The 11209-nt window shown below is 60.9% G+C and overlaps 2 protein-coding genes across 2 annotated transcripts; one reads left to right on the forward strand and one right to left on the reverse strand.

Moving 5' to 3' along the window:
- The first annotated feature begins 350 nt into the window (after positions 1-350).
- MAMDC4 (MAM domain containing 4) lies at positions 351-7198 on the forward strand. The gene is made up of 28 exons (XM_049772833.1): positions 351-498; positions 612-779; positions 859-984; positions 1066-1196; positions 1305-1389; positions 1480-1605; positions 1680-1817; positions 1888-1976; positions 2055-2228; positions 2443-2527; positions 2611-2778; positions 2845-2912; positions 2960-3170; positions 3241-3362; positions 3443-3554; positions 3667-3783; positions 3897-4031; positions 4143-4282; positions 4350-4563; positions 4655-4792; positions 4920-5038; positions 5119-5209; positions 5506-5652; positions 5749-5883; positions 5967-6094; positions 6181-6289; positions 6828-7000; positions 7083-7198. Exons 1-28 carry the CDS (start codon positions 351-353, stop codon positions 7134-7136), a joined length of 3651 nt encoding a protein of 1216 aa, XP_049628790.1. The 3' UTR covers positions 7137-7198.
- Positions 7199-7786: 588 nt separating this feature from the next.
- Positions 7787-10785, reverse strand: EDF1 (endothelial differentiation related factor 1). Its single transcript, XM_049773732.1, has 5 exons — positions 10647-10785; positions 8844-8895; positions 8396-8556; positions 8161-8254; positions 7787-8022 (listed from the first exon to the last, which is right to left on the reverse strand). Exons 1-5 carry the CDS (start codon positions 10722-10724, stop codon positions 7961-7963), a joined length of 447 nt encoding a protein of 148 aa, XP_049629689.1. The 5' UTR covers positions 10725-10785; the 3' UTR covers positions 7787-7960.
- Between the last annotated feature and the right edge of the window lie 424 nt (positions 10786-11209).

An 11209-nucleotide genomic window follows, 5' to 3' on the forward strand; every position in this document is an offset into this window, starting at 1 on the left:
GGCCCCAAGGGGCCGGGGTACAGGAGGCGCTGCCCCCTCCAGATGCACTTAGTCGGGGCCCAAAGAGGCCTGGGTACAGGGTCCGCCCCAGCCACACTTAATCGCTGGTTTCAAGCCCAGCAGATCCTTGCAGGAACTGCTCCCCTGCCAGACCATGTGTCCATACCCACTGCTACTACTGCTCCTGGGTAAGTCTGCTGCTCAGCAGAGAGGGCTGCAGGGAGGGGACCACAGTCAGCACCCTGAGGTTGCCCCTCTCGCCCTGTGGAGCTGTCCTGGACCTAACAGTCTCTCACCATGTGACCAATGGTCGGGGCTTGAGGGACTGCTGTATCCCGGGCAAGTGGGGGATGCACGGTCAGCTACCATGTTCACCTGCTGTCTGGACAGCTGCGTCCCCTGGCTGGGCCTGGGCCCCCCACCACTGCGAGGCCCCTGGCAAGGCCATGTGTGACTTCTTGTGTGACTGCCAGAACTGTGCCGACGAAGACCAGTGTGGTGAGCGGGGCATGGGGCCTCGGGTAGGGCTGGCCTGGGCCTCAGGGACCCTGTCCAGTGTCCAGTAGGTAGCAGGCAGGGCTACCCCAGGCAAACAGACCCTCCTTGCCTAGGCTACCATGGAGCAGCCCCAGGCGGCCCATTCGTCTGTGACTTTGAGCAGGACGCATGCGGCTGGCGTGACATCAGCACATCAGGCTACAGATGGCTGAGGGACCGGGCTGGGGCTGCACTGGACAGCCCAGGGCCACACACAGACCACACTCGGGGCACCGACCTAGGTGAGGCCCCGGCGGTGTCCTTGTATCCCCCCACCCCGCCTGTCCTGTTATCCCCTGACTTGTCGTTTGGCCTGGCCAGGCTGGTATATAGCTGTGGGCACACACCGTGGGAAGGAAGAGGCCACAGCAGTCCTACGCTCCCCAGTTCTGCATGAGGCCTCACCTGCCTGTGAGCTGAGGCTCTGGTACCACGTGGGCTTTGGAGGTATGGCCTGGACCTGAGGAATGGGGTACTGGGGGGTGCAGCAGGGAGAGTGGAAATGACCCATGAATGTTCCATTCACAGATGCTGCAGAACTCCGGCTAGAGCTGACCCATAGTTCTGAGACCCTGACTCTGTGGCAGAGGGTAGGCCCCGGGGGCCCTGGCTGGCAGGAGCTGGTGGTTGCCACAGGCCGCATACAGGGCAGCTTCTGGGTGAGCTTCCGGTGGTTGTTGGGGTGGCAGGGATGATGAGGGTTGTTGGGTCACAGGGCCTGTGGACTGACTGAGCCCACCCAGTCTTAAGGTTCTTTTGCCCTTCAGGTCACCTTGTCTGCCACCCGCAATGCCACACACAGGGGCACCGTGGCCGTGGATGATGTGGCCTTCCGGGACTGTGGGCTGCTGGGTAAGGCCTAGGATGCATTGGGGCATCCCTAGCACAGTCCCTCAGGGTGGACCCTTCCATGGGGCCAGGCCAGGCTGACTGTCCCCATAGCCCCCCAGGCACACTGTCCTCTGGGCCATCACCGCTGTGGGAATGGGGCCTGTGTGGAGCCACTGCTGCTGTGTGACGGGGAGGCCGACTGTGGGGACAGCTCAGATGAGGCACCTGCTGTCTGCAGTGAGTCCATGCACCCTCAACTCCAGGAACTGGGAACACCAGAACTGGGCCCTTCTGAGCACGTTTTCCCTCAGGCAAACACACCACCACAGACTTTGAGATGGGCCTGGGGCTATGGAACCGCTCTGAGGGCTGGTCCCGGAACCACAGTGCAGGAGGGCCCCAGCACCCCTTATGGCCGCACCGTGACCACAGCCGGAACAGTGCCAAGGGTGAGGCTCCTTATATGCTGCCCCCAGCCCACACCTGGCTAGTCCCCCCCTACTCACAATCTCCCCACAGGCTCCTTCTTGGTCACCCAGGCCTCGCCCAGTGCCCCAGCTCTGCTCTCCAGCCCCCAGTTTCAAGCCTTGGAGTTCCACAACTGCTCGGTGAGACAGGTGGGGGACATGGGGTGCTGCTCAGCATCTGCCTTGGGGCAACCCTGACATGCCCTCCTCTCCTTGCAGCTCACCTTCTACCTCTTCCTACATGGCTCTGAGATCGGCTCCCTGCAGCTCCTTCTGCAGCCTGAAACCCCCAACAACACTGGGGCCCCACTCCTGCTGCGCAGGCGTCGTGGGGACCTGGGGGCCGCCTGGGTTCGAGACCGGGTGGATATTCGGAGCCCATACCCCTTCCGAGTGAGGCTGTGAGGGTAGTGGTGGGTGGGTGTGACAGGCCATCAGCAGGGGGCTCCTAAAGGAGCATCTTTGTGCCCCAAGGACTAAAGCCAGTGACATTGGGCAGTATCAGCTTCAGGGGATGGTGCAGGTGTGGACCGAAGGGGACAGGAACACGGGGAAGGTCCAGAGCACCAAAAAAGGGTGAGGCCCTTCTGAGCACCTTCATCCCTAGATCCTCCTGTCTGGGCACACGGGTCCAGAGGGTGTCGTGGGCCTGGATGACCTCATCCTGTCAGAGCACTGCAAGCCTGTCCCAGGTGAGCTATGAGGTCACCTGACCAGAAACACCCTCCTGACCAGTGTCCCTTCAGACACCCTTCCTAACCAGTATCCCCCACAGACAGACCCCACTTGTCTCCTTGGCCCCGGGGCCCTGAGGCCCCTGAGCCTGTCCCTGAGGCCAGCTGTGAGCTGGGACACTTGTCATGTGGGGACCTTTGTGTACCACCGGAGCAGCTGTGTGACTTCCAGCCACAGTGCGCAGAGGCTGAGGACGAGCAGGGCTGTGGTAAGGCCCGGGAATGGGCAGCCGGGAGGGCAGGCAGGGGCCAGGCACTCAGGGCCCCCTTTACAGGCTCCATTGGCCCAGACGACCCCTCAGCCGGCGGCTGGGAAGATGCCAGTGTGGGGCGGCTACAGTGGGTGTGGCGCCCAGCACCAGAATTGAGCCCTGCAGCAGGTGAGGCCAGTGGACCACGCAGGCAAGCAGGGCAGCTGGGTCCACTTCAGCATGGGCCTGTGTGCTCAAGATGCCCTCTTCTCTTCCAGGGTTCACCTTAGTCATCCAGAGGGCCTGGGGACAGCTGGCAGCCAGGGCCCGAGCCCTCACACCACTCCTGGGACCCTCGGGCCCCAGCTGTGAGCTGTATCTGACCTATCACTTTCAGAGTCACCCCCAAGGTATGGCCATCATGGGGACGGGCTCCCCTGCAGTGGGGCAGAGAACTCTGAGCACAATGCCCCTTGCTAGGTTTCCTGGCACTGGTTGTGGTGGAAGGCGGCAGCCGTGAGCTGGTGTGGCAGGCCCCGGGAAGCAGCCAGGCCTGGGAAGTGGCTGTAGTTCCACTTGGGGCCCGCAGCCAGCGCTTCAGGGTAAGGAGGAGGCAGGAGGGACGGGGAGGGGGGGATGGTGGCTGGCTCTGCCTCAGTCTCCCCTCTCTTCATCCACACAGTTGGAGCTACTCAGCCTGCTCAACCTGGATGGGCCCAGCCAGCAGGGTGCGGAGGTGACAAAGGTGGCCCTGAGGAACTGCAGCCCGACAACAGCCAGCACCAAGGATACAGGTTCCTGTGCTGTGCCATCCCACCCCCCTAACCATCAGTCCCAAACTTCCCCCAGGCCCAAACTTGGCCCATACAAGTCTGGCTGGGTGTGCTGATCCCTGCTACTCCTCAGAGCTCTCCTGTAACTTTGAGCGGGACATGTGCGGCTGGCACCCCGGGCACTTCACAGATGCCCACTGGCAGTGGCTCCAGAGCCGGGGCCCCGAGTACGACCACACTACGGGCCAAGGTAGGAGAGTCCCAGGGCAAGGGGCCAGAGTTCTAAGATGAGGGTGCCAGACAGGCCAGACGGCTGCCTTCCTCTGACCACTGTCCCCACCCAGCCCATGCCCTCCCCCACAGGCTACCTGATGCTCCTTGATCCAAGCAACCCACTGGCTCGGGGCCCTGGTGCCCACCTGCTCACGCAGCCCCAGGTTCCCGCATCTTCTCTCCAGTGTCTGTCTTTCTGGTACCGCATGTCCGGACCCCAGATAGGTGAGGCCCTTGAAATGGACAGTGTGTTGGAATGTATCAGAGAGAGTCACAGGGACCCTGCTGTCTTCTTTGGTGGCTCTAGAGGAGTATCTGGCCCACCCCACACTGCAGGCACGCTGCGCCTGGCTATAAGATGGGAAGGCAAGGCCCAGACCACCACGCTGTGGTCCCGTTCAGGCACCCAGGGCAACCGCTGGCATCGGGCCTGGGCCACCCTCCCTCACCAGCCCAACTTGGATGCTAAGTACCAGGTGAGGCCCCAGGGCAGAGGGACGGGAGCAACCGGCGCTGGCCCCACCCAACATCCTGTACCCCCAGCTCCTGTTTGAGGGTCTCCGGAATGGCTTCCATGGCACCATGGCACTGGACGATGTGGCTGTGCGCCCCGGCCGTTGCTGGGCTCCCCAGCACTGCTCCTTTGAAGACTCCGAGTGCGGCTTCACTGGGGACTGGACCTTCTGGAAGCGCCAGAATGCCACAGGCCAGGCCATCAGGGGCCCCCGCGTGGACCACACCACCCAGACAGCCCAGGGTGTGGCTCTTGGGGTAGGGAGAGGGTGGGGCAGATTGGGAACCACAGCTGAGGCTGGGCCCAGCAAGGTGGACTGACACCAGAATTGCAGGGTATTACATGGTGGTGGACACTAGCCCAGAGACTCTGCCCAGTGGCCATGTAGCCTCTCTGACCTCAGAGGAGTACGGCCCACTGGCCCGGCCTGCATGCCTCACCTTCTGGTACCACCTGAGCCCCTGGAACCCAGGTGAGAGCCACTGAGGGGCTGGAGTGTGGTGCCTGTCTGTGCCCGCCACAGGGCGCCCGGGCTGTCAGCTGCCCATCCCCACTGTGGGTGCCCTGCCTGCCAGCTGCTCCTGTCCCTCCTCCCCCAGGCGTGCTGCAGGTGCGTGTGGATGAGGCCCAGCATGGAGGGGTACTGAACATCCGAGAACATGGAGGCCTGGCCTGGCGCCTGGGCAGCGTGGATGTGGGGGCCCAGCAAGCATGGAGGGTGAGTGAAGTGGGACAAAGGAGCTCCCACAGCCCAGTGCTACTCACTAGACTCAGATGCCCCTCCCGCCCCTCCTGCAGGTGGTGTTTCAGGCGGCAGCAGTAGGTGTGGAGCACTCTTATGTGGCCCTGGATGACCTGAGTCTCCAGGATGGGCCCTGCCCTCAGCCAGGTGGGCCTGGGTCTCGGCCTGGGTGGCTCATCTGGGCAACTGGGTGGTAGCAGCTCTGACCAACCCCAAGACAGATGCCCCTGGGTAGGGGTATATCCTGGAGTTCAGCCAGGCCCTGGAGAGGTGCTGGGATGGGGTTGGCACCTCATGGCCGAGGGTTCTGGTGAGGTATTAGGGGGATGGCACCTAACTGCTGAGGTCCCTTGGGAGGTTAGGAGGGGGTTGGTACCTCTCTGCCAAGAGGTCTGGGAAGGTGCTGGTGGGTGTTGGAATCTCACAGCCAAGGCCCCTTGCAGGTTCCTGTGACTTTGAGGCCGGCCTGTGCGGCTGGAGCCACATGCCATGGCCGGACTCTGGAGGGTACAGCTGGGACTGGAGCAGTGGGAACACGCCGTCCCATGACCTGCAGCCCCCTGTGGACCACACCCTGGGCACAGGGGCAGGTGGGTCTGAGCAGGACCAGGACCCCCATGGCCACATCCCCAGGGACCACAGTGGTGGGTCACCCCGCCACCCACTTAACTTACTCTTATTCCCAGGCCACTTTGTACTCTTCCAAACGGGCGTGCTGGGCCCTGGGGGCCTGACTGCTGGGCTGCGAAGTCAGCCCCTGCCTGCAACCCCAGCCTCCTGTCTCCGTTTCTGGTACCACATGGCCTTCCCTGAGCATTTCTGTAAGTAGGCCTGGGTAACGTTGCCTAGCCAGGTGGGCCCTGGGCCCCAGGGGCACGAGGTTGACATCTCACCTTGCTCCCAGACAAGGGCCGGCTGCAGGTGCTTCTGCTCAGTGCCCAGGGCTCACTGACCCTGTGGAGCACAGGCGGGCACCATCGGCACCAGTGGCTGCAGGGCTCGGTGGATTTGGCCAGTACTGAAGAGTTTCAGGTAGAGTTCCAGCCCAGACAGGGACACTCAGGGCTTGGGGGATGGCATCCCTCTTGGGGCCTAGTAGCCTTTTCTCCCCCGGACAGATCGTGTTTGAAGCCACTATAAGTGGCCAACCGGCTTTGGGGCCCATTGCACTGGATGACATCGAGTATGTGCCCGGACAGCACTGCCAACTGCCTGCCCCCAGCCAGGGTAAGCTGTGACCAGCAATTGTCTCATTGGGCAAGGCTGTCCCTGGTTCCTGGGTCTGCATTTGTACCCCTTGGAGGCCTACAGAGAAGAGTGGGGCCCATGACCACCAGCGAGCAGCAGCTGTTGCCCTGCCTGAAATCCTGAGGGATGGAGGGAGACCTGGCAGCCCGCTGAGAAGGAATAGACAGAGACTTAGCAGCTTGCTAGGAACAGGGGAGGCCCAAAGCTGGGAAGTAACAGGTGGAAGCCCAGCAGCATGTTGGAAGGAATAGACTGAAGCCCGGCAGCCTGCTAGGAAGGGACAGATGAAGGCCTGGAAGCCCAGTAGGAAGGTCTGGACAGAGGCCCAGCAGCTGGGAAGGGATGGACAGAGGGGGGCCAGGCAGGCCACTGGAAAGGGACAGATGTCAGACAGATGGGAAAGAATGGATGGATTGGGAAGGGACAGAAAAAGGCTAACTAGGCCACTGAGAAAGAACAAGAGATGCCTAGGAGCTGACTGGCCAAGGCAGGAACTTTACATATATTCGACCCATAGGGGACAGGGCCACACCTATATTGGTCCCAGTTGTGGTTGGCGGTGCCCTTATCCTGCTCCTGGCACTTCTGGGGGTTGTGAGCTGGCGCTGGCTACAGCGGAGAGGTGGCAGCCTGCCTGGGGGCAACATGGCAGCCACAGCCCCTGGCTTTGACAACGTCCTCTTCAATGAGGTAGGAGCCCAGATGGGACCTGGTGCAAAGACTCTGATGTCCGCCCATGGGCCAAAAGCCCTAAGGCTGCTATTCCTTGCAGGACCATGTCTCCCTCCCAGGAGCACTCAGCACAGGCCAGTCCCACAACACGTAGGAGCAGACTCACCTTCTAGCCACCCTCACCCCTACAGTCGTCACAATAAACACTCTGCCCCATTCTGTGTCCTGCTTCATGTCCTGCTGTCCTGCCCAAGGGGCTGATCTCTGTAGCTCCAGGGACTGTAAACAAACAGGCCATGCAGATGGAGCCAACCAGGTCTGCCCCACCCACAGCTCAAAGGTTAGGGGGACCAGCAAGGCTCAGTCGGGGCAGCTGGTCTGGAAACTCCCATTCAGGCTCCCCAGGCCCCACCCTGTCACTAAAGAAGACACTACAGACGTCCCAGTTCCCTGTCCCTGCTCCCCAACACACAGCCAACACAGTCTCAACAGAAGCCACCAAGACACCCCCAAGGAGACCAGACCCAGGCCCCTGAACCCACAGGCCGTAAGAGGCTGATGCTGCCCCCAAACCCTGACACCATGGAACTACTCCTGGCTCGACCCCTGGGGTGGGGTACAGATTGGCGCAGCTGTGAGGCCAGAGGTGTGGCCGTGCCAGCCTAACCCATACCTATGAACCAGTCCAGACGCTCACATAAGGCAGCTCTGCAGGCCCCAGGCCCCCAGTGCAGGCAGATACTAAGAAGAGGAAGGTCTACGCTTCTGCGGGGCCCCGGAGAAGGAAGGGAACAGAGAAACAGGTGCTTTCCAAGATTTTAGTGTGTATGTTGGACAAAGGGACAAGACAGAAGGGTCCCTGGTGGCATTGCCACCCTTGTTCCACTCAGCCCCCAAAGGAGCCATGCTGGCAGTGGTGGTCAGGGGCCACCAGCCAGACGAGATCAGCCGGAACGTGCTGACTCCGAGGCTTTGTGTTCATTTTGCCTTTGGTCCCTTCTCGATGGGCTTCCCGATGTCCTTCCCCCGGAGCTTGAGGCCTGGAAGGAGCAGAGCGGTTCAGCACCTTCTCCTGGCTGCTCCCATCACCCCATCTCAGAGCTGTCCCTCGGGGAGGCCCATGTGTGGAGTGCAGGCTGGCACAGGGAGTTGCCCCCTCCTCGCCCCTCAAGACTCACCGATAGCCCTCTCGATCTTGCCGAGAACCTGGTTATTGGGAATGGCCCGTCCACTCTCATAGTCAGCGATCACCTGTGGCTTCTCGTTGATTTTCTGAAGGACAGAAGAACCTCCTCTACATCAGCCTTGCCCACATACTCACCCTAACTCTAAGACAGGCGTCCTCGGTGCCCTGACCCATACATTCACCCCAGCTGTAAAGCAGGCATCCCTAGAGCCCCAGACCACACTCACCGTGGCCAGGTCCTTCTGGGTCAGCCCCTTGCTCTGCCGGCCCTGCTGGATGACTTTGCCCACCTCCAGGGTCACCCGGTCATGGTGCAGCTCCTCCGTCTCTCGGTCTAGCTTGGCCGTGTTCTTGGTGATGGAGTGCTGCTTGTTCTGGCCTGCTGCCCCTACATGTGCCCAGCCCAGGAAGCATCTCAGGCATCTCAGGACAAGACAACAGGGCACGCGGGATTGTCTCTCCCTACACACACACACACACACCCTAGTCACAACCCCAATCTCACACACACACACACACACACACACACACCCCAGTTATAACCCCAATCTCACTCATACACATATGCACTCCCAGTTAGAACCCCAATCTCACACACACACACACACACACACACACACACACACACACACACGTACAAATACCCTCGCTTGGCAGAGGGAACAGAGAACCTACATTTCTTAGATGTCTCCACATCTTCTCCTCGTCTCTGGGCTGCTAAGATGGCCTGAAAAGCAGGAAAATGTGCTTTGGTGAGGAGCTGGGGGACTGGCCCGGGAACCCTCTTTGCAACGTGGCTGGTGAGGCACCCACACTTCACTGAAAGTCCCCCCATCAGCAAGCATGTGCCCTCATCAACTGTCATCAAGCACTGCCCAGTCATACACGGGATTTTGTTTTGGGTTTTGGGTGTGGTGAAATCCAGAGGTGCTCAGGAAACCCAATGAGTGCTAGGGATTGAACCCGGGCTAGCCACCTTCCCTGCTATCTCTGCAGCCCGGGGCTCCTTCCTTAAAATTTTATTTCAGGATCCACAGAGATTGAACAGCATCCCACCCAGATACAATCTCTAGTATCCCAATGGATACACTCCCTGCCAGGAGTGATCCCTGCGCACCACCAGCTGTGGGCCCCCAGCCAAAGAAAAAGAAAATCATCTTTCACAGTGCTAGTGACAGAACTCAGGGCCTCATATACGTAAGGCAACTGATTTTACTGCTGAGCAACTTCCTGGGCCCTGAGCTGGGCTGGGCTGGGCTGACGGACTTCTGGAATTCCTGCTTGGGTCAGTCCCTTGAGCAGCCTAGGCCAAGGGTCAGGCCTTGTGTTCTCAGCTGGGCCCCATCACTGATAACCATATAATTCCTGTTAGCTATATCACTGACAGATCCGACCATAAAGTCCTCCCAGATGCTCCTTCAGAGATATGACCAGACCATGGGACATCTACAAGTGTGACCAACTATGGTCTCAGAGATTATAGCTGTGACTTTTTTATTTTTTATTTATTTATTTATTTATTTATTTTTTTTGTCACACCCAGAAGCGCAAAGGGGTTCCTCCTGGCTCTACGCTCAGAAATCGCTCCTGGCAGTCTCAGGTGACCATATGGGATGCTGGGATTCGAATCACCAACCTTCTGCATGCAAGGCAAACACTTCCTCCATGCTATCTCCCCGGCCCCTATGGCATTTCTTTTTACCAAAATGTCACTCTTCTTGGGACTGTCCCCATCGCCTCACACACGCAAAGCAAGCAAGTGCCCTAAGCCACATTCCCCAGCGCCTTGGGAAAGGTGAAGGAAGGCTGTGCCCGTCGGTGCGGGAAAGTGGGGGGGAACAGGGCATTGAGGTGCTGAGCTCTTGCCTCAGCTCCCCAGCCTCCCCCCAAAATAAAAAAATGAATAAGTGAGGGGACTGGAGAGATAGCATGGAGGTAAGCCTTGCATACAGAAGGACGGTGGTTCGAATCCCGGCCTCCCATATGGTCCCCTGTGTCTGCCAGGAGGGATTTCTGAGCGTAGAACCAGGAGGAACCCTTGGGCGCTGCCGGGTGTGACCCAAGAAACAAAAACAAGTATGCAAGAGAGAAAACCGGGGTTTCCGTGCACATGATGTAGGAACCGCGGGGGGCGATCGCTGGCTGCGGGTCAGCGGGGGTGGTGACGCCCGGATCACAACCCACATCACAGACGAACCCCAAGCTCCTCCCATCAGTTCCCAGCACCCCGAGGCGCTCCGGAGCAATCGCAGGCCCACTGCACTCCCAGCCTGCAGAAGCGCGCGGTGCGGTGGGCAACCCGGGCGGCTCCGTCTCCGTCCTGGCCCCTCTGCCTGGGCCCAGCCTGCCTTCGGCCCTTCGCGGGGCGCCTGGACATTCCCCGCCGCCCGCGGACACCACCTGTCAGCGCGGCGCGGGAGGCGATCGCACACACACACCTGGGCCCCCACGCCCCCGGGCCGCGCCCCCGCCTCACACCTGCTTGGACTTGGCCTGCGCGGCCGTGGGGCCCTTCTTGCGCAGCACCGTCACCGTGTCCCAGTCGCTCTCGGCCATGGCGGGGCGGGGCGGTCCGTCCGGCGGCTCCGCGGCTGCTACTGAGTACCCGGCGCGGCGACTCGACGTCTCTCGTCGCTTCCGGCGCCCCAGGAGCTCCTCCTCCCGCCGATCATTGGTCGCGAGGGCCGAGGGGCGGGTACTTCCTGTTTCGTGGAACCAATAGGCGAGGACGGGCGGGGCAATCCGGTGAGGGGCGGGGCGATTCGGAGCGAGGTCGGAAAAGATCAGGGGATGGGCGGGGCTTTCGAGGTAGGGCGGGGCAGATGCTGCAGGAGTGATGTCGAGAGGGGCGGGGCTTTCTGAGTATGGGGCGGGGCTATCGAAGGAGGGCGTGGTTATTTAAGAGAGGTGGGCCGAGTGGTCGGGAGCTAGGTCGGAAAGAGCCGGGGGTGGGCGGAGCGAGCGAGGTAGGGCGGGGCACATTGTTTGAGCGGACGAGCCGGGGAGGGCGGGGCTATAGGACGAGGGCGTGGCTACACAAA

Source organism: Suncus etruscus, chromosome 5 (assembly GCF_024139225.1).
Source record: "Suncus etruscus isolate mSunEtr1 chromosome 5, mSunEtr1.pri.cur, whole genome shotgun sequence".
Classification (NCBI taxonomy): domain Eukaryota; kingdom Metazoa; phylum Chordata; class Mammalia; order Eulipotyphla; family Soricidae; genus Suncus; species Suncus etruscus.

Coding starts and splice junctions, on each gene's coding strand:
- MAMDC4 (XM_049772833.1), top strand. CDS start 351: ATGCACGGTCAGCTACCATGTTCACCTGCTGTCTGGACAGCTGCGTCC. Junction 985..1,065: donor GTACCACGTGGGCTTTGGAG/GTATGGCCTGGA, acceptor TTCCATTCACAG/ATGCTGCAGAACTCCGGCTA. Junction 1,818..1,887: donor CAGCCGGAACAGTGCCAAGG/GTGAGGCTCCTT, acceptor ATCTCCCCACAG/GCTCCTTCTTGGTCACCCAG.
- EDF1 (XM_049773732.1), bottom strand. CDS start 10,724: ATGGCCGAGAGCGACTGGGACACGGTGACGGTGCTGCGCAAGAAGGGC. Junction 8,255..8,395: donor CCCAGAAGGACCTGGCCACG/GTGAGTGTGGTC, acceptor TCTGTCCTTCAG/AAAATCAACGAGAAGCCACA. Junction 8,023..8,160: donor CAAGATCGAGAGGGCTATCG/GTGAGTCTTGAG, acceptor TGCTCCTTCCAG/GCCTCAAGCTCCGGGGGAAG.